This window comes from Ylistrum balloti, unplaced genomic scaffold (assembly GCF_031769215.1).
Source record: "Ylistrum balloti isolate Yb309-2 unplaced genomic scaffold, AGI_CSIRO_Ybal_v1 Utg369966, whole genome shotgun sequence".
NCBI lineage: Eukaryota > Metazoa > Mollusca > Bivalvia > Pectinida > Pectinidae > Ylistrum > Ylistrum balloti.
The window spans coordinates 409,656-436,803 of record NW_026782061.1 but is presented as its reverse complement, the minus strand read 5'-3'; the positions used below and the strand labels follow the sequence as shown (position 1 = coordinate 436,803).

The window sequence follows — 27,148 nt, the reverse complement described above, 5'->3', positions numbered from 1 at the left end:
TCTCGATCAATTGATCGAAACAGCATTCAGTTTCAATAATCCATAATTTGATATCAAAAGTGATGAAATTTGGTCTGTTACTTGTGTTATTATGTCTTATTTTGGGGCACCTATCATTTTCTTACCAGGAGTTCTAATAAAGTAATTACTTATACAGTATATGGATAAACATATGCAACCTATACTACAACAATAAGCCTATGTCAGCAAAGAAGCCCACAGAGATATGTTGAATTTATTTTCATAGTAATCTTACTAAAGTGCTTTTCATACTGAAGATCCTGCACTTAGTATAATATGGTCATTCTGTATGATTCATCATTGTGCCCATTGTTCAAAATTTATTTTGTGGTAAATTTTGATTGCATTAACATAAGCAGTATGTTATATATATCCCTAGGATTGGATTGGCATGGAATTTCGTCTCTTGTGTGGAGGCAGTGTGTTTGGCACACTTGGCTTATTGCAAGATGAATACTGTACTATGAACCCTAGTCAGACAAGTCACAACATATCAGCAGGTGATTATCTCATTAGAGACACCTTGAACAGGCATGTTCACAGCAGGTACAACGTACCTGTTATCAGGAAACCTACAAAAGTGAAAGTAGAATGCACTTCGTGGAAGTCGGGTCAGCAGGTTTTAGAGCTATTTTTAATGCTGATCTTATATATGTATTGTGTTTTACTGCGTATCAGACTGTGCCATACACTACAATTAAACATGTCAGTAAGTGGTCTGTCAATTGATTTGACAGACACAAGAGGGAGTGGTCTTTATTCCAGTCTCTAGTGATCGATATGACTGTCCTGTCCATCTGGTATATTGTCTAGTCATACTTGGTCTCTGGAAAGAACTAGCATACAGCATTACTCACAGGGTCCCTCGAGATCTGTCCAGGCAGGCATCATCTTTCTCATACTGTCATTCCAATGATCCTGATATAGATCCTATAGGGATATATACATAATATCTTACTTAAATTAAAGGATATTTGAATGGGATTATTACAGGGAAATGACAAAGTCTTTGTTTTTGTATTGGAATTTCTTGTTTGTTATTGGTAGTGAGTATCATTACCATTTCCAATTGAAGACTTCAAGTTTGAAAACTTACCAATTCAGGGATTTTGTTAGTTCTGAAATCTGGGTCACTTGGGTGTCTTAACCTACAGCAATTGTTAGCACTCTATGCAAACATTATGTAGACAATAACATCAAAATGTTGAACAATTGGTGACTACACGAAAACACAAACAGGAGTCTTCCAACGTCGATCGTGCCGTTCTTTTCAAAACAGCCAAACGTCATTAATGCATTAATAAGAAAGAAACACTGAAGGAGATCGTGTTTTGAGAGATCGTAACCTGGAACAGCTGGTCAAAAATTTCAAAAATGCAGTTACATAGCTGTGGAATATGTTTGTGTCACTCACTGCTCATCTTGGTATCTTAAATTGTTTTATTTATGTATTCATTGTGGTTTTACTAATTTTCTCAATATTCCCCCGTTTTGTCAGATCATTTTCCCAATTTTGATGATTGTAGTATTTGCCCTTAATACCTAGGATAGTCCCTGGATATAATATCATTTGTGTAAAGATGTTGGAGAGCTTATTAGCAGGCATGTGCATGGGCCTGTTATTGAACACATAAGGTAAAGATAATATTTTTATATCAAACATATTTGAAGTAATGTTTCTTTTCTGACTTAGGATTGGATAAAGACCATGCAAGATGGAAGCATTGCAAATTCTCAGTGATTTCGAACACAAAGTTTCAGCAAATCTTAGAGAAGAGTGATATTCTCTAAAAATTCAAAATGGCTAATCTAGGGAATAGAATGCATCAGCCAAAGCTTCATGGTATGTATGTAATTAACAAGGTCAAGGAACAGATGAGCAGCTAATACTGAATATAAACAGTCAATATTTATTTTATCAATTAAATTATTTGGTGGTATGTTTGTGATGAAAATTTCTCAACCATTGTTTATTATTGGGTTTAAAAATGAGTTAAATAGAGAATTGGAAAAGTGGGGAGAAGGTGGAATATCTGTTATAGTACTTAATTTGTTTTGTACAGTAAATCTCTTTTCACTTTTAGACAAATATAATCATAGGTTTTTGTCACATCACTTTAGGTCAAATTTAGTCAAATCATAGTTATATCATGTATTTATGACTCAGTGATAGTGATGTCATGTATTTATGACTTAGTGATAGTGATGTCATGTATTTATGACTCAGTGATAGTGATGTCATGTATTTGTGACTCAGTGATAGTGATGTCATGTATTTTTGACTCATTGATAGTGATGTCATGTATTTTTGACTCATTGATAGTGATGTCATGTATTTATGACTTAGTGATAGTGATGTCATGTATTTATGACTCAGTGATAGTGATGTCATGTATTTGTGACTCAGTGATAGTGATGTCATGTATTTATGACTCGGTGATAGTGATGTCATGTATTTGTGACACAGTGATAGTGATGTCATGTATTTATGACTTAGTGATAGTGATGTCATGTATTTATGACTCAGTGATAGTGATGTCATGTATTTATGACTCGGTGATAGTGATGTCATGTATTTATGACTTAGTGATAGTGATGTCATGTATTTGTGACTCAGTGATAGTGATGTCATGTATTTATGACTCAGTGATAGTGATGTCATGTATTTGTGACTCAGTGATAGTGATGTCATGTATTTTTGACTCATTGATAGTGATGTCATGTATTTTTGACTTAGTGATAGTGATGTCATCATGTATTTATGACTCGATGATATTTTTATCAGAGAGGGAAAAAACTGATCTTTCTTGGTAGTAGCACTGTAGTAGATTGGCGTTAATTCTTCAAAGTTAAAGTTCATGATTAGTGAGATCAATATGGTTCGAGATCTTCTCATAAGTGAACAATTGCGAAAAACCACATAAAACTTTTTGAACCATAGAAATTTATGATAAACCCTGTAAATCCCAAACCATTCAAAGTAAAAATATGTCTCATTTCTACTAGTGGGTAAAAACTTGTCTGTTCTATTTTACCAATGTCTTCTCTCATTTTGTTGTTCTTTTATTTCAGATGTGTTTCCAGAAATCCTAATTATGGAACACTTGAACCAGTTAAAGTCACATGCACAAAGCTGTGTGGACCAACAGATGTATCCACAAGCCTGTGGGATCTACTCTCAGATCATGGAAATAGTATCTCAGGTTCATTTTTTTTATGGTTGTTTCAAAAATATTTTGAGAATTGAATACAAAATGTTCATTTCCTGGTTAGCACATCAAAATACATTAGTATTTTAAAATGATATCACTGACTTAAATATTATTAAAATTTTACTGGAAATTTGGTGTTTGGTAGGAGGGAGACATAAATTGCTGTGAATTTTTGGTTAAAATTGACTATACGTGTACCAATTTCAGTGTATTTTGTTTAAAAATGACCAGACAAATAAAAACAGACGAGACATAAAATTGCATATAATTCTTGTAATTCAAATTTCACTACTTTCCATAGATGCCACAAGTCTGTCTTGAGGAATTACCCAAGGCACTTAGCAACCGGTCCCTGGTTTTGGCAAAGATGGGAGACTTCAGAGGGGCACTCGGTGATGCCAACAAATGTACAATCGAATTTCCTACTTGGACAAAGGTATTTGTCGCATGACTTAACATTGACAACACTATTTCACATTTGTTCAGCTTATAACTAAAAAAATTGCTTTTTCAAGCAGCTAAAATATTTATGAGACAAGTTTGTACTTACTTCTAACTGGATATCACATCATCCAGTCTCAATCCGAGTCCCTGTCCCGTCCTGTCCCGTCCCTCCCATCCCGTCCTATTAAAGAAGATGAATCACCAAATGGATCAAGTTCTTGATTGTATTACACTCTAAAAGACAAGTTTAGGACTTTTGAATTTTTTTTTTGTGAATCGAATGCTCCCACACACAAAGTGACTGGTTAATAGCAAGTTCATGATTGCTTATGATTTTGAATGTTGAAGTCTGATTTCATCGATTTTCAGGCACGATTTAATAGTGAAATTAGTTTCATGCATGAAATAGATAAATAAGTTAATGTTTAACAGGTGTATGTATCAAATCAAATATTGATAGGGACACTGGAGAGCAGCGATGGCTTTGAAAGGTTTGAAGGACAATTATGCTTCCCTGCAGCCTCTCAGGGATGGCTTCAACATGTGTATGCGCCTGGATCCAGAAGATAGGGAAACGGTCAACTTCATGGTGGAGACTATCATCACTACATGTTCTCTAAAAGGTAGGTTTTGACAATGTGATTGATAGGTTTTCAGTTTGTGTCGAGTAACTCAGCTGAGATTCAAGAAACTTTCAAAATTAAGACATCTTCTTGGGGTCTTGTGTGGATTCGTTGTCTCGATATCGGCCCAAATTTTTTATTTTTTTCCAGTGCCACATGTGAATATTTCATTCCTGTAATTTATTGGGAGTGTCTCAAAGACTGGAAAGGAAATTAAGCTCGAATAAGCTGAAGTGAAAGTTAGATGCTAATACAGCCTTCACAAGTTAACCAATATCGTCATCAAAACACCAAAACTATTGATATTATTCATTACAATTTCATGAATTATTTTATTCATTTGTGAAAAACCAAAAATAAATAAAATAGTTTATGAAATTGTATAAAAATAATATGAATATAAAGTTCTTTGAAAAAAGATTAAAGATTTTAAAAATCAGATTTGTCATTCTTTTTCAGATGACCCTGCGGAGTGGTTGAGTACCCTGTTAGTGCCTTACAGTTATCCTTCACTGATAACACGAGCTGTACAACAGTTAGCCAAGTCCAATCAGTGGGAAGGAACCAGTTTGTTAGTCCTGGGGATCCACTCTGGCCCCTCCTGTCCCTGGGAGGGGATTGCCAAGAACACTCCAACACACCATGTCATGGTTGCCTTTCTAGTCAAGAATATGTCCAGAAACACTCGTGATTTGAAGAAGTGGGGTCATAAACTATTGGTGATGTTGTGTAAGAATGGGGCATCTATTAGAGACATGGAAAAAGGTCTGGAGACACCTGCGATACACACAGGGCTACAAATGGCCTTGACGACTGGTAAGCACGCCATCTGCATATTGCTTGATTCTGTAAAGGAGTTTGACTGTTTGCATGGGCTAACCAAAGTTTAAACAAAAATAATATTTTCTTGCAAAAATCATGAAATGGCTGCAGTTTCTGTTCATATTTTCAAAGGTTCTACTGTTTGCAATTTTCCTTCCTTGAAAATTGTGATATGAGTAATAGAAACTAGAGGCCCTTGAAAATAACAAAATTTACAACTAGCATTCATTAAAGTATAGAGGATCTTACACTAGTGTAGAGCTTTAAGGTTAATGACATATACAATACATAACAAGTTTTAATGAATTCAATATTGTTACATGAGTGCAGAGTCTTAAGGTTTGTGACATATCAAATTATTTAACATGTTTTATAAATGCAATATTATGACAGTATGAGTTTAAGATTCTGTTTATTATATAACCATTTTATTTTTTACTTTTTTAAATCAGTGAAAATTCAAATTAATTTATTTTCAAGATAGACTTAACTAATGTGAATGATACAATTCTCACTATAGGGACAATCATAGCCAGTTTCAAAATTTGTAAATCTAGTCAAAAAATATAGCCTGTTTCAAAATTTATATTACAGATATGTCTCTTCAAGTACAAGTTCTGTGGGCAATCACGGAAAATCTGTCACTTAAAATATAGCCTGTTTTAAAATTTATATTACAGATATGTCTCTTCAAGTACAAGTTCTGTGGGCAATCACGGAAAATCTGTCACTTAAAATATAGCCTGTTTCAAAATTTGTTCAAGAAATATGTCTTTTGAAATACAAGTTCTGTTGGAAATTTAGACCATCTAAAACACATAGGACAACTGTTGCAGTTTTTCTTGTTAGATTTACTGAAAGATGTCTGTGAAATGTAGAAAATGTAGACCATTTACTAACATCATTTACTGTACAATTTTTGTCACTTTATTTTAGGCCAGGTGGATTTCCTGAAATACCTGTTTGAGAGTTACCTGAAAACTGCTGATGAGAAGGATGCAAAGGATTCTGCTGGAAATACAGCCCTTCATAAACTAGTGGTGTGTGGTCAGATCAACACGACACTCGGGGAGACAATTCTCCGACTTCTCCTAAATAATGGCTGTAATACCACGGTCAGGGACATGTCAGGCAGGACTCCTATACAGTATCTAGGCTCAAAGGACGCTGGCTATGTCCATATACAGGCTGCAGAGAAGACAGCAGGTAAGTGTTGTTGTATGGGCTTTCTTAGATAGCCTGATGGAAAAGTTTGACTGTAAAATTATTTTCATGTATGGGCAATAGTTTTCAGTATCAACACTGAATTCAGTAGAAACTGTTCCCCCCCCCCCCTCCCCTTGATTGACTTGATTGTCCATATTTTGTATCATCAAAAGTTTTACTCTGCCACTTCCTAATGTGTCCTTGTGTTCACAGGAGCCAATCAGTTGGGAAAAAATGATTAGCTCTTTGCATAAATCATATACATGACTGTGAAATTTTGTATTGACCTGATTACACCACCCCTATTTTTAGCCCACCATCATCAGATGGTGGGGTATTCAAATCGCCCTGCGTCCATGGTCCGTGGTCCGTCCATCCGTCCGTAAACAATTCTTGTTACCGCTATTTCTGAGAAATTACTGGATGGATCTTTCTCAAATTTCATATGCAGTTTCCCCTTGGTCCCTAGTTGTGCATTGTACCTTTTTTGGACTGATTCAAATTCAAGATGGCCGACAGGTGGCCATCTTGGAGTTTGGATGTAAAAGTTTGTTACCGCTATTTCTGGGAAAGTACTGGATGGATCTTTCTCAAATTTCATTTGCAGTTTCCCCTTGGTCCGTAGTTGTGCATTGTACCTTTTTTGGACTGATTCGAATTCAAGATGGCCGACAGATGGCCATCTTGGATTTTGGAAGTAAAAGTTTGTTACCGCTATTTCAGGGAAAGTACTGGATGGATCTTTCTCAAATTTCATATGCAGTTTCTCCTTGGTCCCTAGTTGTGTATTGTACCTTTTTTGGACTGATTCGGATTCAAGATGGCCGACAGATGGCCATCTTGGATTTTGGATGTAAAAGTTTGTTACTGCTATATCTGAGGAAGTACTGGATGGATCCTTCTGATATTTTGATAGATATTGGTTTCCCTTGGTCCCTAGTTGTGCATTGTACCTTTTTTGGACTGATTTGAAATCAAGGTGGCCCACAGGCCGCCATCTTGGATGTTGACAGTAATACAGCACAAACATATTGTCCATTATCCACCTGTAACTGACTGCTATCTAATAATACTTTGGGATCTTTTTCAAATGATATTTGCTAATAAGTGCTTAATAAAAATATCTTGTGCCATCATTGAGTACATTCAATGAAGACCAGTTCATGAACATTTACAACACCTGTAACAAACAAAAAAAAATAAACAAATCTTCAAGAACTGAAAATAGATCCTCAAATGGTGGGCGCCAAGATCCCTCTGGGATCTCTTGTTTTTCTTTTCAACAGGATACCATGATTTTTTTTTGCTCTGTTTTACTCTGTTTCCCCTACAGCTAGCAAAAATTTGTTCCCCCCCCCCCCACCCAAAAAAAAAAGAAAACGAAGTAAAATCTAAGAATATTTTCACAGATTTTCCCTATTAATGAAGGCACAAGTTGCTTTAATATCAACAGAGAAAAATGCTTATATACATATTTATCAATGTTATTGCATTGCATTGTACAAGGCTTACTCTGTCACTTGATTACATGTCATATGTAGGTATTACAGCCATATCTCTCTAATCAGCAGGTGTTATCTCATTAGAACAGGGGATAAGTCATGTTCTCAGTAATTTTCACATACCTGTAATCATACAAAAGTGAAAGTACTGTACACTTCATTGAAAACATATCAGCTGGTTTAGGAGCTGATTAAGAAGTTGATATGTAGCTGATTAAAAGTTGATATAAAATGTATGACACGTATTATAGCTATCAGTTTTTATAAAGAAGAAGATGGGAATAGGACAGTAAGTGGCCAGTCAATAAGTTTTCACACCATTAATTCTGATTATAAATGTAAAGCAGATGGTAGGATATGTTACAAATAACTAATTACTTCTTTTTAGGTCACCTGAGCCGAAGGCTCATGGTGAACTATTGCCATCATGATTTGTCTTGTCATTGTGACCAACATTTTAACCGTAACAATTTACGAAAGATTTTTCACAGAAATGGTAAGACCAAAATTAGAGAGCCTTGCCTAACTTGAGGGTGAATATCAAAATATCTCTGAACAAAGCCATTAACCAGTACTTTATACACAGCAGGGATATTTCACATTTTTGTGGGTGATAAAGCTGACAAAGGAGAAATTAGTCATTGATATTCAAAAATTTGATTTAAATGAAAAAAAAAATAGATATATATAAAGTTTTTGAATCGTTTGAAGTGGAGGAGTTGAGAAGAACCATACTTGAGCTAAAAGAGGCTGGTAATAGAGCACACAAGAATGAAGGATATCACAGCCAGGCAGTGGAATTCTATACCCAAGCATACACAAAATGTATTGACTGTGACGCACTTAAAAATGAGGCTGCCATTCTACTAACCAACCGGTCCAATGTCCTCAGTGTCCAGGGTAAACATAGCGAAGCGCTTTCCGACGCTGGGAAGGCTATAGAATATGACCACACATGGTACAAGGTGAGATTGTCAAACATGTTGAAAGATGCAGGGAGAATATTTGTGATCAGTAACGGGAGTTTTATTAGGTAACTCAAGTGACTTATTGCAATCACCTTTCAGTTGTCATTGTATTGCATGCATCTGTAATTTTTATGGTCCCCACCCAATTGGGCATGAGGGGCAGGACTGAAATAGCTCAAATTGACTTCAAACTTCAAAAATCCTCTTTTCAAGACCTAGATATAGTAGAATCAAATAACCGCATGGATGGAAGGGTTTTTATATGCTTCCTGAAGTTGTTAATTTCATGACCCAAGGATCTGACAAGTTCGCTGTAGTTTTGATTAGAAAATTGAATTTTTCAGAATATTTGTTTAATTTCTATCTAAAATAATTCTAACTTTGTTTGATATATTGTCTTGGAATGGCAGTCAATGTTATATTTAAAGTACATTTGTATATGCACAAATTATCTTATAGAGAACTGTTATTTGTCAGGTAGATATATATATATAATAATATGTAGATTATTGTGTAGATAATTCTAACTTTGTTTGATATATTGTCTTGGAATGGCAGTCAGTGTTATATATAAAGTACATTTGTATATGCACAAATTATCTTATAGAGAACTGTTATTTGTCAGGTAGATATATATATATATATTATAATATGTAGATTATTATATAGATAGAGAACTGTAATTTGTCAGGTAGATATAATATATATATATAAAATAATATATAGATTATCATGTAGATAGAGAACTGTTATTTGTCAGGTAGATATATATATATATATAGTAATATATAGATTATCATGTAGATAGAGAACTGTTATTTGTCAGGTAGATATAATATATATATATATAAAATAATATATAGATTATCATATATATATTATAGAGAACTATAATTTGTCAGGTAGATATATATATATAATAATATGTAGATTATTGTATAGATAATTCTAACTTTGTTTGAAATATTGTCTTGGAATGGCAGTCAATGTTATATTTAAAGTACATTTGTATATGCACAATGAAGTTAAAGTTATCTTACTTAGTTAACAAGATGATTTCTATAACACATGTTACGAAAACAGAAAAAAACAGCTTTAGTAGCAGCCAGGTGACCTTAAGGCCCTTTGGGCCTCTGGTATGAATGGTAGATAAGTTGGTTGGTTCTTTTTGTGAATCTGCGTTTTGCTAGATTTTGTCAGTGTATAGTCAAAGTTTTGTCAGTATATAGTCAAAGTTTTGTCAGTATATAGACAGTGTTTTGTCAGTATATAGTCAAAGTTTTGTCAGTATATAGACAGTGTTTTGTCAGTATATAGTCAAAGTTTTGTCAGTATATAGACAGTGTTTTGTCAGTATATAGTCAAAGTTTTGTCAGTATATAGACAGTGTTTTGTCAGTATATAGTCAAAGTTTTGTCAGTATATAGTCAAAGTTTTGTCAGTATCAGTATATAGACAGTGTTTTGTCAGTATATAGTCAAAGTTTTGTCAGTATATAGACAGTGTTTTGTCAGTATATAGTCAAAGTTTTGTCAGTATATAGACAGTGTTTTGTCAGTATATAGTCAAAGTTTTGTCAGTATATAGTCAAAGTTTTGTCAGTATCAGTATATAGACAGTGTTTTGTCAGTATATAGTCAAAGTTTTGTCAGTATATAGTCAAAGTTTTGTCAGTATATAGACAGTGTTTTGTCTGTATATAGACAGTGTTTTGTCAGTATAAAGTTTGATATCTTTATATTTAACAGGGACACAGGAGGAAAGGACAGGTTCTCAGGGTACTGGGAGTTTGATATTTTATATTTAACAGGGACACTGGAGGAAAGGACAGGTTCTCAGGGTACTGGGAGTTTGATATTTTATATTTAACAGGGACACTGGAGGAAAGGACAGGTTCTCAGGGTACTGGGAGTTTGATATTTTATATTTAACAGGGACACTGGAGGAAAGGACAGGTTCTCAGGGTACTGGGAGTTTGATATTTTATATTTAACAGGGACACCGGAGGAAAGGACAGGTTCTCAGGGTACTGGGAGTTTGATATTTTATATTTAACAGGGACACTGGAGGAAAGGACAGGTTCTCAGGGTACTGGGAGTTTGATATTTTATATTTAACAGGGACGCTGAAGGAAAGGACAGGTTCTCAGGGTACTGGGAGTTTGATATTTTATATTTAACAGGGACACTGGAGGAAAGGACAGGTTCTCAGGGTACTGGGAGTTTGATATTTTATATTTAACAGGGACACTGGAGGAAAGGACAGGTTCTCAGGGTACTGGGAGTTTGATATTTTATATTTAACAGGGACACTGGAGGAAAGGACAGGTTCTCAGGGTTTTGGGAGATTATGTGGCGTCCTTCCATGCTTTCCTCACAGGACACTCTGTGAGTAAAGACGTCACTGTGGACCAAAGAAGGAGCTTTCTGGCTGAGGCTGTCATATCTTTAGCATCTGTAAGAAGTAAGTAGTCATTGTAATTATTTGTTACTAGCTGACAAAATGTATTTTTAAATGACTCATCATTTCAGTGGATGGTTGTCCAACTAGTTCTTCTTTTGTATGATTGACAATAAATGTACGGACATGATTTAGAAATAAAACAAGGTCACTGGTAACAAAATGTAGAAATATCCTGTCTTGTCTTTGAAAAGTATTATGTTTTTAATCACCAGCATGTATGAGTTGCAGAAAGCATTTTCAATATTTGCTATCACAGAAATAAAATACACATTTTGTTATTTAACACAGATGCAACACTGCAAAGTCAAGTGCAATCTGATTAAAAACTTGGCCCCAGGATCATGACATGATCTTAGGTCTAAGATTTTTTTCAGTTTTTACTCAGCCAATCACAGACAATGTCATGAAAAGTGATATCATATTTGATTGGCTAAGCAAAGATTTTAAATTTAAGATAGTTTCACTACATTAGTTTCACTACATTAACCCTCTGTATTGATACGGAGAATCGATAGTTTCACTACATTGACCCTCTGTATTTATACAGAAAGTCATTGTGAAATAAGGTCTGATTTCAATCAGATTAAATTTTTAAAAATAGATGTTAAATATCACAGTCAGGTCCATTACAGAGAGGTTTGTTAGGAAATGCAGACTTAACATCTGCCAGAATAGACAAGACGTGACTGCAAGCATTTGGTTGCAGAAAAAAATTTAGAGTTGGGCAGAAGTGTTTTTATTTTGCTTCATAATGTCAAATGTATATCTTTTTATGAAACAATACTTTCAGACCAAGATACCTACGACAAGTTGTCTGCCACTAATTTGCAGAATTACAGTAATGCTGATTGGACCTTTGTGCTGGCTAGACTTTCCAAGGCAGGAGAATGGAAGACTGTTCGTGATCTTGTCATGGGCAGTGAGAGGACACTTTCTCGTGCCCAGTCTGCAGGTAAGACTTTGGTCAGAATAATCATGTTTTTATTTGTATAACTTGTGTTCAAATTTAAGGTTAAAACAATTTTCAGAAGTCCCTTCATCTGTCTACTATTAGTCTGTCCCCCCATCTGTCATTGATTTGTCCATACTTGTCCAGGATTTATCTGTTCATCACTTTATCTCATGAACAATTCAGTTTTCACAGTTTTTGAGAAAAAGGTTAAAAATGAAACCAAAGGAAAGGTTCACTTTTGGACTTTGATGTGTATACAATTTTTAGCTTGCTTATTCAGGGCTAACAAAATCACCCTGGTTGGCAGCATTCCAATTAATAATTTTAATGATAATGTCATAATGTCATAAAGTCAATTCTAGATTAGCATTCAGGAAATCATGTATATATGTGAATATATCTGAATAGGTAGGTTCATAAAATAAAATACAATGTAGCCTGTTATATTTGTGAGAATGATCTTTTTGCTATTTTTTCATGAAGTTGATGCCATTAGATGTTTCTGAATCATAAAGTTTTGTTTTTGTTCTTAAATTTGTATATGACATAAAAATTGGTTTTTGAAAAATAAAGATTGAGTGATTATTACAATTTTTGTGCGAGTAATTTTAAAAGTTAAAGATGGATGATTTTTTAAATATTTTTTGTTGATAGGATGGAAGTTTGAGGATGGCCCGAAAGGTTTTGGCGTGGCACTGAACGCCCCAACCACAGGGATGATTTTTTCCACCATTTTCCCTTATATTCAGGCTCACTGTGATCCATACAGTACCCGTTGGATGACCATTCTACTCAAGGTCCTGCTCGATAATGGCGGCGGACTGCCCAACTTTCTCACCTTTCTGCAGGATGAACATGACACACCACTGCATGCTGCAGTCAAATTTTCCTTAATCACTGGTATGCGACCTCTGTTAACTGATATGATATATATCTGTCATCAAGACGAAAGGGTAACACAAATTCTCTGAACAAAGTAGGGTCTGGCAAAAGCACTTGTTGGCTCATCATGTTTAGTAAATTTCACCTAATGATTAGTATTGGCTACTGGTCTATTGGATGAGCAGACCTGACGTGTCATGATGACCTATAGCCATTGTGCTTTTTCCATAGTTGCCTGCCGGACGTAAACTTTTGACATTTTAAACTTCTTCTATCCAATGGGACTGAGCTCCAGCTTGCATAAAATGATCCTGAGATGGGCCTGATCAAGAGTTGTTATTTTTTGGGTTTGTCTGAAATCTAAGATGGTGGCCATGGCCACGACAACCACGTTTCGAAAAATCATATTTTAAACTTTTCCAGTTTCACTGGTGCCATTGAGCTAAACATTGGTGGGGATGTTAAGGAAAGGTAGCCAATTTTGTTATACTTTAAACAGGACCTACCATGCTCCCTTAAGTGTAAAATTATCAACTTTGTTGTACATTAAACAGGACATACCATGCTCCCTTAAGTGTAAAATTATCAACTTTGTTATACATTAAACAGACCTACCATTTTAAACAGGACCTACCATGCTTCCTTAAGTGTAGAATATTCACCTTTGTTGTATTTTAAACAGGACATACCACGCTCCTGGAAGATGTTCCACACATGCCTGAGGGCTCTTGTCTGGCTGAATTGGAAGACAAGCGAGGCGATTCTCTTTTCCACATAGTGACAAAGAACCCGCAAACCAAAGACATGGAGCACATTTTGAAAGTGACTCGTCTTCTCCTGGACAAGGGCTTCTCTGTCAAGGTCAAGGACAGAAATGGCCGCACCCCGATCGACTACATCAAACAAGGGGAGAAGGAAGCACTGTTTGACCTTTTACTGAAACAGTATAACAAAGGTAGGGGTTTGAATTTGTATTACTATGAATGTACTTAATTTGGTGCAATCACACTCATCAATCTACAGGTACTAAAATTTCGATGGGACTCAAAAATCTCTGGAAATACTTAGATTTTACATTAAGGGACCTATTCTTTGCAATAAAGTTGAAAAAGACTTGTGACAATAAATTGTAGATTGATCATTGATTCAGGTGCATTATCACTTTTTAGTCCCCTGCCGGTGAAACCGAAGGGTACTATAGTGTTTGTCTCTGTCTGTCCGTCCATCCGTCTGTCGGTTTGGATGTTGGTTTCCAGAAGATAACTTGAGAACAGATTAATGGATTTGGATGAAACTTCATACAATGTTAGTTTATAAGGCAATATAGTGTGGAATTTTGTTTTGGGTCAAAACGTCAACTACATAGGTCACTGTTACTAAAAATAGAAATTGTTGTCACATTTTAGTTTCCAGACAATAACTTGAGAATGGATTAATGGATTTGGATGAAACTTCATACAATGGTAGTTTATAAGGTAATATAGTGTGGGATTTTGTTTGGGGTCAAAAGATCAACTACAAAGGTCACTGTTACTGAAAATAGAATCTTGTCACAATTTAGTTTTCAGACAATAATTTGAGAATAGATTGATGGATTTGGTTGAAACTTGACACTGGAAGTTTATAAATAATAAAACAAGACACTTCTGATACAGAACAAGTTCTACATTACTTGAAAAAATAATGTATGTATACTGCAATTAGATCATGGGGCCAACATATAAACTTGGATCCATAGTAAAGGGTTAGCTTATTGCAAACAGTTAAGTAGCATTTGCTCCCATTTGCTTGACAACAGAACATTGGTGGGCTTATTAGCAGACATGGGCTTATTTGCTGATAAATACAGTAATTTACGGCAGGGGACATGTGTTGCATGCAACACTAACTGTAAGCTTGTTAGTAAATTAGTGCATCCACAATATTTGCTATGTAAACAGCATGCAGAAATTGCAATTTGTGAAGTCATATATTCCAGTACAGTAATTTTTTCAGCATGAAAAACATTAAAATAAATATAACACTATATTGTGTACATTTGCAGTATCATCAGCTGTGGTCAGTGTAGACAATCTAAATATAAAAACCTCAAATTATTATTCTACCTCTGAAGATTTCTGTCCTGCTTGATAATTTAAAGGAAAACAAAATAACAGATTCTTGTCAAATTCACCTGTTTTGAATAAAATTGCAACGATTATCAAATTTGTTTGTGAATGGTGTGTTATTAGTATATTGGTAATTGTTTACGTTGCAATAGGTTCTAGAGACTTAGAATTTTTATCAAAATTTGTTCAGTCCTAATAATTTGAAATGTTGTTTATGAATGTATTGTGCCTTGAGTAACTAAAAGAAGATATGTTTGTGTCAATTTAATCAGATCAAAAGCCATCGGTGAAGACAAAACAGAAAGCAGCAGCTCATACCAGTTCACCTTTACAAGGAGCTCAGGTTGGAAATCCAAAACAGCTACGGGAACTTGGTAACAAGGAGTACAGCAGTGGCAATTACATAGCTGCTATAGAGTTGTACACACTGGTAGGTAGAGAGTCCAGATATACATAGCTACTATATTGAGTTGTACACACTGGTAGGTAGAGAGTCTAGATATACATGGCTACTATATAGAGTTGTACACACTGGTAGGTAGAGAGTCCAGATATGCATGGCTACTATATAGTGTTGTACACACTGGTAGGTAGATAGTCCAGATATGCATGGCTATTATATAGAGTTGTACAAACTGGTAGGTAGAGACTCCAGATATACATGGCTATTATATATAGATGTACACACTGGTAGGTAGAGTCCAGATATACATGGCTACTATATCAAATTGTACACACTGGTAGGTAGAGAGTCCAGCAATACATGGCTACTATATAGTGTTGTACACCCTGGTAGGTAGAGAGTCCAGCAATACATGGCTATTATATAGAGTTGTACACACTGGTAGGTAGAGAATCCAGATATACATGGCTTCTATATAGAGTTTTACACACTGGTAGGTAGAGAGTCCAGATATACATGGCTACTATATAGAGTTGTACACACACTGATAGGTTAAGGGCCGTCTTTATTATTGATATAGTCACTATATGAATTAAAGAAACCAACTTTTGCCTGTTATTGTAATATCAATCTATGAATGGTGATAAAAGTTGAATTCACGATGCTGTTGAGACCGAGATGCTAATTCTTTCTGTTTTTTCATCCTATTATCTTGTCCTTGTTGCAGGCAATCAAAGCCACACCAGAAAAGGAGAGAAATGACCTGTGTAAGCTGTATAGTAACAGGGCTGAGTGTCACTTTCGTCTGAATCAGTTTGATAAGTCACTTACAGATGCCATGGAAGGCGTATCAAATGATGGCTATTGGTACAAGGTAGGTCACATGACTTGTGTATTGTAGGTCACATGACTGGTACAAGGATGTTCACATAACAGGTGCACTGTAGTCACATGACTGGTATAATCTAGTCAACATGACTAGTTAAGTTGTAGCATGTCTGCCATTGGTAAATTGTAGATGAAGTGTGACTGTGCAGACATCACATGCAAGATATTTTGGCTTTGACAGTAACAGTTTGAAGAGGGAGATATCAAATGTCATAGGTCTCCTAAAATATGTACCTGTTCTTTAGAAGTTGATGTCAGCTGAAGTGTTTGGTTCAGATTGCAGCCATTGTAATTTCCTGTCAACTGTATGATAGTATTTGTTCTTCAGGCTCATGTGAGGGTAGGTAAAGCCATGGGTGCACTGGGAAACAAGGAACAGGCTGTGATGGCCCTTGTCAATGCTTTCTCACTGACTGCCCAGGAATCTGAACAGACACGCAGGGAAGTCCTTGCTGAGCTCTCCATTCAGTATGCAAAGATGGATAAACTTAAATGTAGGTTTCATGGGTAGTTATGCTCCCTTTACAGTAATGTTACATCATTGTATCATTTCAGGTATAAAATGAAAAATATTCTTCCAACCAAGAAATTTGATTTCATAAAGCATTTTCAAAGGAATAGAGCAAAATGTTTTAAAATGATATGGTAAATTATAGAGAGCAGAATAACTATCTAGAAAGTTTAAATCATCATTGATTTTTCAAAAAATAGTTACCATTATTGCTATTTATGGATTGATCATTGAATTAAGATTTTAATTTGTCTACTTGTTGGGCTTTGTTTATAGATAATGAAAGAATCCCAGGATTACAGATTGTACAATGTGAGCTTTGGGCCAGAGTTTCCTATGATCTGATATGTAGAAGTCAGATTAATGCAGCATTAGTTGCCTTCAGACAGCTGAATATCAATGCTAAAGGAAAGTTACTGAAATTTCGCATCAGAGTTGATTTGCGACCTTTCTGTAATCTCAGTCGCCTTGCAAAAGATGAATGGATGCTGGAACTAGTGGAACTCTTCCTGGAAGGTGGTTGTGACCACAACTCACTGTCTGTCCATCCAGGGGACCGCTACATCCATGCAGTGGTCAAGATGACACTTGCTGCAGGTATGAACCCTGTTCATCTGACAATAACCTCACCTTTATCAATTGGTGTTCAAAAAATTTCTAACAAATGCTGATCAACTGCTGGGAGCCAGAATTTGTATGTTTACCCCATGTGTTTATCACAGAACACTCACCAGCTGTCATTTGAATTCATGTAATAAGACTAAATTTACTTGAGAAATCCATCTTGTACTTATCACTCATGTTGACCTGGATAAAAGCGTGGGAGGGGTCTTACTGTGGAAGAAAAATGGCGTACCAGTGGAAAATGCTTTTGGTCAGGCAGGTGACACTGTATAACAAGGTTGTATATAAACTTCTATTGATATGATCAGGTGATGTTATTTTGATGTATTTGTGAGAAAAACTGCACTTCAAATGCCATTTTCAAATCCACCTAAAAAAATGTGGAAAAACCCAGCTGAAGCATAGTAAACCTATACTCTTCAATGTGATGATCTGTCACAGGTGTTATCAGTCTGCTCCAGTTTGTTCTACATACCTATACTGTGCCATCGGGGGAACAAAACCTACTGGATAACCATGGTAACACTCCACTTCACATAGCAACACAGAATTCTCGTGCCTCTTCAGTCCTGCGTCTGAATGTGGCCATGGAGTTGTTGAATGCCAATATCAGTGCACTGCAGAAGAACAGTGATGGGAAGATGGCATTGGAGTATGTCTCTAGAGGGGAATTCCAGATGGTAGCTGTGATCCTGGAGTATATGAAGGCAGAGGAAGGTATATTCCTGGCATTTAAGATCAAAACAATTAACTACACAGAAAAGCAAAAACCGTAATTGCAATAAAGTTGAAACAACTTTCTTCTCAAGAACTGTAAATGTAGTAACTGAAAAAAAAATCTTTTCACAAGAAATATTACTTTAAGAACTGAAACATCTTTTACAATCAATGTAATTTATTTATCAGATTTAACAAAAATTGTTTTCCTCCTCCTCCTCCTCCTCCTCCTCCTCCTCCTCCTCATCATCATCATCATCATCATCATCATCATCATCATTATCATCATCATCACAAAAGGACTTGGAGCCAATGTAAGGACTCTGGAATAATACATAGACGCATCAACTTAACTCATAGAAACTTTCAGACATTCTTTGGTAGAGGGGGAATATGTAACCCTGATAAACTGTAGACATAATATACTTCTTGGCTGGTGAGAATTTAGTTTAGACTAATAATTCAGAGGTCCCAGGTTCAAGTCCATGTAGAGGAATCAAGATAAATGACCAGGAAAAACAAGATAATGCAGTTTCATGTGTGAAAAAGTTGCCCGACTGCAGAAAGGAAATTGTTCATAAAAGAAGGCATTTACTTCTCTTTGTTTTCTTGAGAAAAGTAAATGAATCGTTTCCAAATTAAAGGTAGGTCTAATTGTTTTAGACATGAACAGACAGATGAAAATGCAGAACACCATTCAATCAACGGCTGTCCAACAGAAAGCACAGCAAGAAAAATTGGAGAAGAAAAGACTTGATCAGCAGAAGCTTGAAGTTCAACAGAAAAAGGAAAGACAGGAAAAGCTGGAACAGCAGGAGAAAGAGAGGTTGCAGAAACAGCAGGTAGTGGATCTGAACAGATAAAAAGGGTACAAAATTGTCCCTGTTAGCGTTATTAATAAACTCCTCTAATCTGTATCAAGGTTGTACTATCTCTGCCCCCTGGTCAGCTTTTTTAGCACTTAGACTAAGTGCTGGTGGTTGGCAATGCTTATGTACTTTGACTGAATTAGCAAGTCTTCAGTGGTCAGATCTTCCGGGAGATTTAGCTTGTAGTTTAATACAACTAAGTTCATTTACTATAATTCATATAGAGGACTTAACCGTTTAATTCACTCTGGTTAAATGGACCTTATTGGCTGAGTAGTTGAGACATGTGACCATCTTTATCACTAACCACCCACATGTGTGTCACGGGTTCGAGGCCTACATAGGGCAGTCATCTGGTACAGGCAACAGGCTGGTGGTTTTACTCCAGGAACTGGTTTTCCTCAACCACGTAAGTCTGGCTTGTCCCTAAATGACCCTGGGTGCTAAAAGGATGAAACAGTAGACTAAACTTGGGTTTAAAACGGATTTTATTTCATTGTATACTTCATATATAATTTTAGGTAGTACACATACTTGTTTCTTTTGCCTTTAACAGAAACAGGTCAAGCCAGCGATAAGTCGTCCTGAGCCTGCCCATTCTGACCCCTGTGTTCGGTGTGATCAGTGGATGAATGAATCTAAAGAGCACCTGAGGTATAAACGTACAGGGAAAGCATATAACCGGCTGGCTCAAGTCATAAGAAAGAAGCACAAAACTAGCAACAGTCGTCATCGTGCTCTTGTAAATGAAGCTTTGACACTAGTCACCAAAAGTCTCAGCACAACATTTAATCCAGGTAAATTGACCCAAACATTGCTCATACAGTCTGTATATGCCCTTTAACTCAGGTAAGTTTAACCCAAATGTTGGACATACAGTCTTAATATACCCTTAAACTCAGGTAAGTTTAGCCCAATCATTGGTCATACAGTCTCAATATGACCTTATACTCAGGTAGGTAAAGCCCAAACATTGGTCATACAGTCTCAATATGGCCTTAAACTCAGGTAACTTTAGCCCAATCATTGGTCATACAGTCTCAATATGACCTTATACTCAGGTAAGTTTAGCCCAATCATTGGTCATACAGTCTCAATTTGCCCTTAAACTCAGGTAAGTTTCACTTAAACATTTGACATACAGTCTCAATATGCCCTTAAACTCTGGTAAGTTTAACCCAAATGTTGGACATACAATCTCAATATGCCCTTTAACTCTGGTAATTTTAGCCCAAACATTGGTCATAGGTAAATTTTAATATGACCTTTAACCCAGGTAATTTCACTGATACATTGGTCATACAGTCTCAATATGATCTTTAACCTGGACAAATTTGGCCTTTGATACTGACTTCTATCTGCATAATCTATAAACCTGGATAGGTTTAGATAACCTTACACTTACCTTAAATAGTATGACCCTTATCCTAGAAAATTTGATAATACCAAAAAAATATTTCATTTTTGCAGAGATACCAGAACAATTGGTGAGGATTCCTGGTGATTTATATCAGAAGATAATAGATGGATTGGCAAAGGAAGAGAAGTGGCGACAGGTTGACATCCTTGTTCGAGAAAACCGAAAACATCATGGTGACCTGTCTTTGAGAGATTTTGCAAAAAATATCAACATTTCTCGTGTGATTTGTCATCCATCCTTTGTCAAAAAAGATGACCTTCTAGCACAGCTCATTAACAACATGATGGAGAGTGGAGCATCCATGGAAAATGGTAGGAGGTTATGGTGATTGTAGGAGTAATTGAGGTTGAAATCTTCAGTTCTTCTGTGCAATAGATTGTCATTATGATAAAGGATTAATTTCTACCGTTCTAGCAGCAATTCATTCATGGTGGTAAATATGAATGACTGCTATCAATATAGGTATAGATTGTGAAGTTATATATTTATAAAAAGGGCTCAGATTATTTGTATGTAGAGTTTTCCAGTTAAACAATTATCCTGTGCAGACTTTAAAAAAATTTTTTAAAAAAAGATGGGCAATTAAGAAAATGCAGGCTTACCATACATTTAAGTTATTCTTTGAATAAATCACATTTTTCTGGTCCATTCAAGAAACCTGTATTTCTCTTTGTAGTGGGATCCTGTCAGAAATACATTTTACTGGGATACTCAATAATTGCACAATGATTTGTACAAATTCATTTATTATTCTCCTCTGTTAATTAATTGCACATCATGGTAATTGTCATGAGAATTTCAAAATCATATAATTTATTAGTTGAAGTATTTCAATACAAATAAGGATATAAAGTTTTGTTACAGAGGGAAAGATGTGTGTTCTTGCTGCCATCCAGGAAGAACATTTCAAATTATTGTGCACACTATTTGAAAGGGGAGCTAACCCCATACACTTGTCCCTGCAACCTGGAGACACACCCATTCACGCTGCGATGTCAATAGCTTTGGAGAGAGACAAAGGTATGACATTATGAATATTTTAGAGTCTTTTACATTTAAGAATAAAGAAACAAAACAAACAAATATATTAGAAAAAAATACACTATTCTTTTGATTTTCACTCTCAATCTTGTGTCAATTGATAGTTAATATTGTATGGCTTTTTTGTTAATTTGCAGGCAATTTTGCCATCTTCAATCTTTTGGTTGAAAAATTTCAAACTGACCCAGAGAGGTATGCAAATCTTGACCCCAATCAACAGGATGCCAATGGTGATGGCCTCTTTCATGTTGTGGCTAAGATGAAGTACAACAGCACTACGCAGAAAGCTACAGAGCTCTTATGTGAAAAGAAAATATCTGCGTTAGTCCACAATAGTGAAGGAAAATTGCCCAAAGACTATCTCATCAACAAGAAGAATGACAGAAGGTAAGACTTAAAAGAATACACTGAGAATTTATTGTTAAATAGTTTTTAGACATTAACATTTTATTACCATGCAATTTTTGAAATGATTAAAAAAAATCTCAAATGTATAAGAAAATTTTAGAACATTCCAGGAAAATCAGATGGTTGGCTAGAAAAATCACTCTACATCTGTGGTCCATCTGTCTGTAAGCAATTTTTGTTATCACTGTCTCTTGAGAAGTACTGCATAGATTTTTAGGTCATCTGTTCCACCAATGGGATTGAGCTCTAATTTGCCTGAAATGATCCTCACCAAGTGTTGTTATTTTCAGGGTATGCTTGAAATCCAAGATGACCACCATGGCTGTCATCTTAAAAAAACATATTTTAAACTTAACTGTCAAAAGAGAGGTAACACTTGTTACAGTTAAGTACTCCTCACCCTAATACCATCTGCATCATGGAAAACAGCTTCTTAGTAAGATTTCATTCAAAGTAGTAAAAAATAACCATTCTCCCTGCTGAAAGTTTTTGAAGTCAGATAAACGTTTAGGCTCGTGGGCCTCTTGTTCTCTAATTTCCTATGTAGGTTTCCCATGGTCCCTAGTTGTGCCTGTTTGATTTTGGGATGATCAGTAAAAAAATGGAGTTCAGGTGACGGTCTTGGATTTGGCAGTTAAAGATTATTATCGCAAAAACAGGGAAGAGAAAAGATGGGAAAAGATCCAATTTTTAAAGAACAAATAAAGATCAGACAATGATAGGTGCCAAGACCCCTCTGGGATCTCTCGTGTAATGATTTAGGACAATAAAAGTTTTTAAATTGTCAGAGACAATGAAGTTTTCCGAATGCTTAAAGACAATGAAGTTTAAAGAATGGTGGAAGACCATGAAGTTTAAGAATGTTTGAGGGCAGTGAAATTTTCAGAATTATTGAAAATAATTGGAAGTTTTCGGAATGCTAAAGTTAATTCTTAAAGATTTAAGGATACTGAAATCATTATAATTGTCAAATTTTTTTTTTTTTTTTTTTAATATTGAAGGAAAAGTCAGAGGCTGTGGTGTTTCAGAATTTATGAAAATCCTGAGTTTTTAGTAGAAATGTTCCAAAGCATTTTAGCAAAATTTTATCAGAATTTGAAATAAACTATTTTGTTTCAAAGTAATTTGTAGCATTAATCCTGTAATACAAACTGGTTTTGAAAAGTGTTCTCTGTTCTTGGTGACAAATCAGATCCTGAAATACAAATCTTGATGGAATTATGGTTTTGAACATTTGAAATAAAAACAAATTTTGGAGTGAACATGAGAATCTGTATTTCATTTCTGCTTCATAACAGCCAACTCTGTTGATGAAAAACACCAAACTGTTTTCTGTTGTTGTCTACCATCACCACAGATCCAGTTTGATGGGAACAGAACATATGGTTTTTTGTTTTTTTTGTTTTTGCTTTATTTACATTATAGATTGCAGTTTTTTCGACTGGCATCTGTGGAAACAGAAACCAAAACGTCGGTCAAGAAGCCAAAGAAGCCTCGACTGAAAATTTCTGAGGAGGATGTGCTGGAGGAAGAACAAGACTTACTACTGTATTGCAGGACAGACGAAGTCCAAGTCAGTTCAGGTCCAGAAAAAATCACACGCAGAGACAAGAAGTTGATATTTGCTAAGACATCAACACACCGTGACACATCCAAAAAGAAAATTGAGGAAATGATCTTCAATCTACCAGACACACCTTACTCAATATTCAATCCTAAAGTGCCAAGAACAGAGGAAAGTTGGAGGTCAAGGAAGTTAGGTGGAGGTCAGAAAGAAGCAAAGTCACTGGAGAAGAAGGATGTTCTTAAGGTTGATAAAATTGTAGTGAAATGGAATTTTAGACCACAAACCTTTACCATTTCAAAAATGTGCAAGTAAATCATGTAGCACAGAAAATTCAGTAGGTTATACTCGTGTGCAGTTTATAGCCCAGATTCTGATCTACTGTATTTTCTGGGCTATATACTGTACCTGAGTGTAAGCCGCAGGGCTTGTTTTTAGCTATTTGTTCGATTTGATGCATGTTTAAGATGCATAAGACGCATCTGGATATAAGTTGCACCCTTTCTTACAATGCAGTCACCGTTATGTTGACCAAAGTTCATCGATATAACACACATTGGAAGACAGTTTATCAAGATCGTCAGTGAAACATTTGATATAAGTTTACAAATAAATTCCATTTTTGAAACGATGCAGGTTTCTGGTCTGAAATTCCATTTTTGAAACGATGCAGGTTTCTGGTCTGAAATTCCATTTTTGAAACGATGCAGGTTTCTGGTCTAAAATTCCATTTTTGAAACGATGCAGGTTTCTGGTCTGAAATTCCATTTTTGAAACGATACAGGTTTCTGGTCTGAAATTCCATTTTTGAAACGATGCAGGTTTCTGGTCTGAAATTCCATTTTTGAAACGATGCAGGTTTCTGGTCTGAAATTCCATTTTTGAAACGATGCAGGTTTCTGGTCTGAAATTCCATTTTTGAAACGATGCAGGTTTCTGGTCTGAAATTCCATTTTTGAAACGATGCAGGTTTCTGGTCTGAAATTCCATTTTTGAAACGATGCAGGTTTCTGGTCTGAAATTCCATTTTTGAAACGATGCAGGTTTCTGGTCTGAAATTCCAGTTTTGAAACGATGCAGGTTTCTGGTCTGAAATTCCATTTTTGAAACGATGCAGGTTTCTGGTCTGAAATTCCATTTTTGAAACGATGCAGGTTTCTGGTCTGAAATTCCATTTTTGAAACGATGCAGGTTTCTGGTCTGAAATTCCATTTTTGAAACGATGCAGGTTTCTGGTCTAAAATTCCATTTTTGAAATGATGCAGGTTTCTGGTCTAAAATTCCATTTTTGAAATGATACAGGTTTCTGGTCTGAAATTCCATTTTTGAAACGATACTGGTTTCTGGTCTAAAAATTTAGAGATAAATTGTTCTTGTCAATTTAACTTAAGTTGCAGACCCTTAAAATTGGTTTTCATGATGACCCATCAAATATTGCTGTTGTCTGAGTGATTTTAACATAACTGCTGACTTTAAGGAGGAAGGTAGGGTTATTACAGATCATGTATTTAACATTTGTTAGCTTTTCTGGTTAATTCAGTAGATATAGTTTGGCTTATCCCCAAACATATATGCTTATTTTAGGATCTCCAAGTATGCATTTCTGATATTCTATCTGGACCACATTGAGGTTAAAAACTCTGTTAATCTGATATTTACCCATGTATTCAATTTAATCTATTTTACAAGTAGAACATCAGCTTAGTCCTCCTGGCCAGTCATTCTTCATCAGTAATATTTTTGTTTTGTTTATAGGTTGAGGAGGAAAGATCACATCCAACGACAGATTCCTCAAAACAAGAGAATGTTACAGCGGTGGCAGCTCGTCCACAGGAAGACCCTCTGGAGGAGACAGTATCCAATGGCGAGCCGGCACCAGACGACGAGGAAGAGGAAGAAGAAAAGGAGACATATGAGGTTAAAAAAATTAGTGTTACATGTGGCTAACATTCTATCATAATTTTGTTTCTGCTCATGTAGCCTTTTAACAGTTACAAATATAGAACAGTAATTTGATATTGTATAAGTCATATTCAGGTCAAGCACTGATTTGGTTATTGTTTCAGTGTTTCAGATTTATGGCCAATTTCTAATTAAAATTTTCATATTAACAGCAAGACCAATAGTGGAAAGCCTTGTTTAACTCCAGTGGGTTAAAAAAAATGCAGGTAGAATTTCAATTTTATCTCAGGTTCTTTACCATTTATTCTACTGGCTGGACTTTCTAGGTTACCTGAGACAAAGTCTCATGGTGACCTATTGCGATCCCCTTTTGTCCAGCATCGTGCATCGTAAACTTTAAACATTTTCGACTTCTTCTGGAAAACATTTGAACCAATTTTAAGGAAAATTTACAAAAGTCATCCATGGTATTGGGGCACTAAAATTTAAAGTTATATGATCCTCAACTCCTTCTAAACCCCAGGTATGGTAGAGTGAAGTACACTTCATAGATGGAAAGGCCTTTAGATGGTTTATCTAAAGTGTAAATTTTATGACCCCAGGGTCTTGCATTTCCTCCCAGTAGAGGGTGTAAGGTTTACTCTAGTTTGTAGAGGAAAATCACATTTTTGAACATTATATGTTTATTTTCTATTAGAAATAATCCATACATGGTAAGAGTTTAATGAGATGTACATATTGACCTCTGCTGAACCCTAGAGGGCGGGGTCAAGGGTCAAATAGTCTGAAATTGCAAATATTTTCTTCTCAAATCACAGAATCAAGTACTTTTCATGGATGGAAAGGTCTTCAGATGCTTTACCAAAATTGTTAATTTCATGTCTCCAGGGTCTCACATTTCCTTGTGGAGAGGGGGTAAAGTTAACTATACTAGAATGACCTGCCTTTGCAGCCATGGTGCACGGAGTATATGAATACGCTGATTTGTAAAATATGCCTACAGGATCAAGCAACACAAGCAAGCGAACAGTCCACAGTTACTTAATGATGATATGTTGACATCAGAGTCCAATGATCATGATTCAGACCCAGATTCTGTCGACAAAGATGATGAAAAAAAATCATCCCCAAACTTCTCAAAACAGCATGTAAAGATCTTGGACTGTCTCCATGACTTCCATTGAAACTTCATCTAATCCCTTGTCAAAACTTGCATCAATTAGTCAGTTATGAAATTTCATCAACTTTCGGCCATCTGTGTATTCTACAAAGAAAATAAAACAATATTGATAAAATATATTGGCAAATCAAAGACATCAACACGTATCAGAACTACTTTTCACAAGTCATCCTGTCCATAAACAAATATATTCAATGCGAATGACATTAAATGCACGTGACTTTTCGTGACCTGTAACCTCTGACACAGCCGTCACATGGTCTTGCTAGACACACTAAATAATCCTTAAAAAGATTTATTTTCTCTGATGTATAACTAAACTATATGAACACATCTCGTCTTTGATATAAATAATGGTTTCTGTTCATAGATAAGATATTCACGCTTCTTCTACTGTTACAAGGCTAATTCAGCATAC

General features: G+C 35.6%; 1 protein-coding gene across 1 annotated transcript in view; it reads left to right on the top strand.

Annotated features, from left to right (window-relative positions):
* The first annotated feature begins 1,821 nt into the window (after positions 1-1,821).
* Positions 1,822-27,148, top strand: part of LOC132547628 (TPR and ankyrin repeat-containing protein 1-like) — a 49,326-nt gene continuing 23,999 nt past the window's right edge. The window contains exons 1-23 of the mRNA XM_060211411.1: positions 1,822-1,864; positions 3,094-3,224; positions 3,535-3,669; positions 4,138-4,300; positions 4,760-5,116; positions 6,059-6,328; positions 8,542-8,795; positions 11,105-11,261; positions 12,052-12,213; positions 12,868-13,113; positions 13,778-14,050; positions 15,476-15,633; positions 16,334-16,480; positions 16,823-16,988; positions 17,282-17,602; positions 18,071-18,346; positions 19,010-19,191; positions 19,772-20,012; positions 20,686-20,946; positions 21,500-21,655; positions 21,814-22,063; positions 23,510-23,906; positions 25,410-25,565. Of these exons, the coding sequence (XP_060067394.1) occupies positions 1,822-1,864; positions 3,094-3,224; positions 3,535-3,669; positions 4,138-4,300; positions 4,760-5,116; positions 6,059-6,328; positions 8,542-8,795; positions 11,105-11,261; positions 12,052-12,213; positions 12,868-13,113; positions 13,778-14,050; positions 15,476-15,633; positions 16,334-16,480; positions 16,823-16,988; positions 17,282-17,602; positions 18,071-18,346; positions 19,010-19,191; positions 19,772-20,012; positions 20,686-20,946; positions 21,500-21,655; positions 21,814-22,063; positions 23,510-23,906; positions 25,410-25,565 (4,902 nt within the window). The remainder of the gene's footprint in view (positions 1,865-3,093; positions 3,225-3,534; positions 3,670-4,137; positions 4,301-4,759; positions 5,117-6,058; positions 6,329-8,541; positions 8,796-11,104; positions 11,262-12,051; positions 12,214-12,867; positions 13,114-13,777; positions 14,051-15,475; positions 15,634-16,333; positions 16,481-16,822; positions 16,989-17,281; positions 17,603-18,070; positions 18,347-19,009; positions 19,192-19,771; positions 20,013-20,685; positions 20,947-21,499; positions 21,656-21,813; positions 22,064-23,509; positions 23,907-25,409; positions 25,566-27,148) is intronic.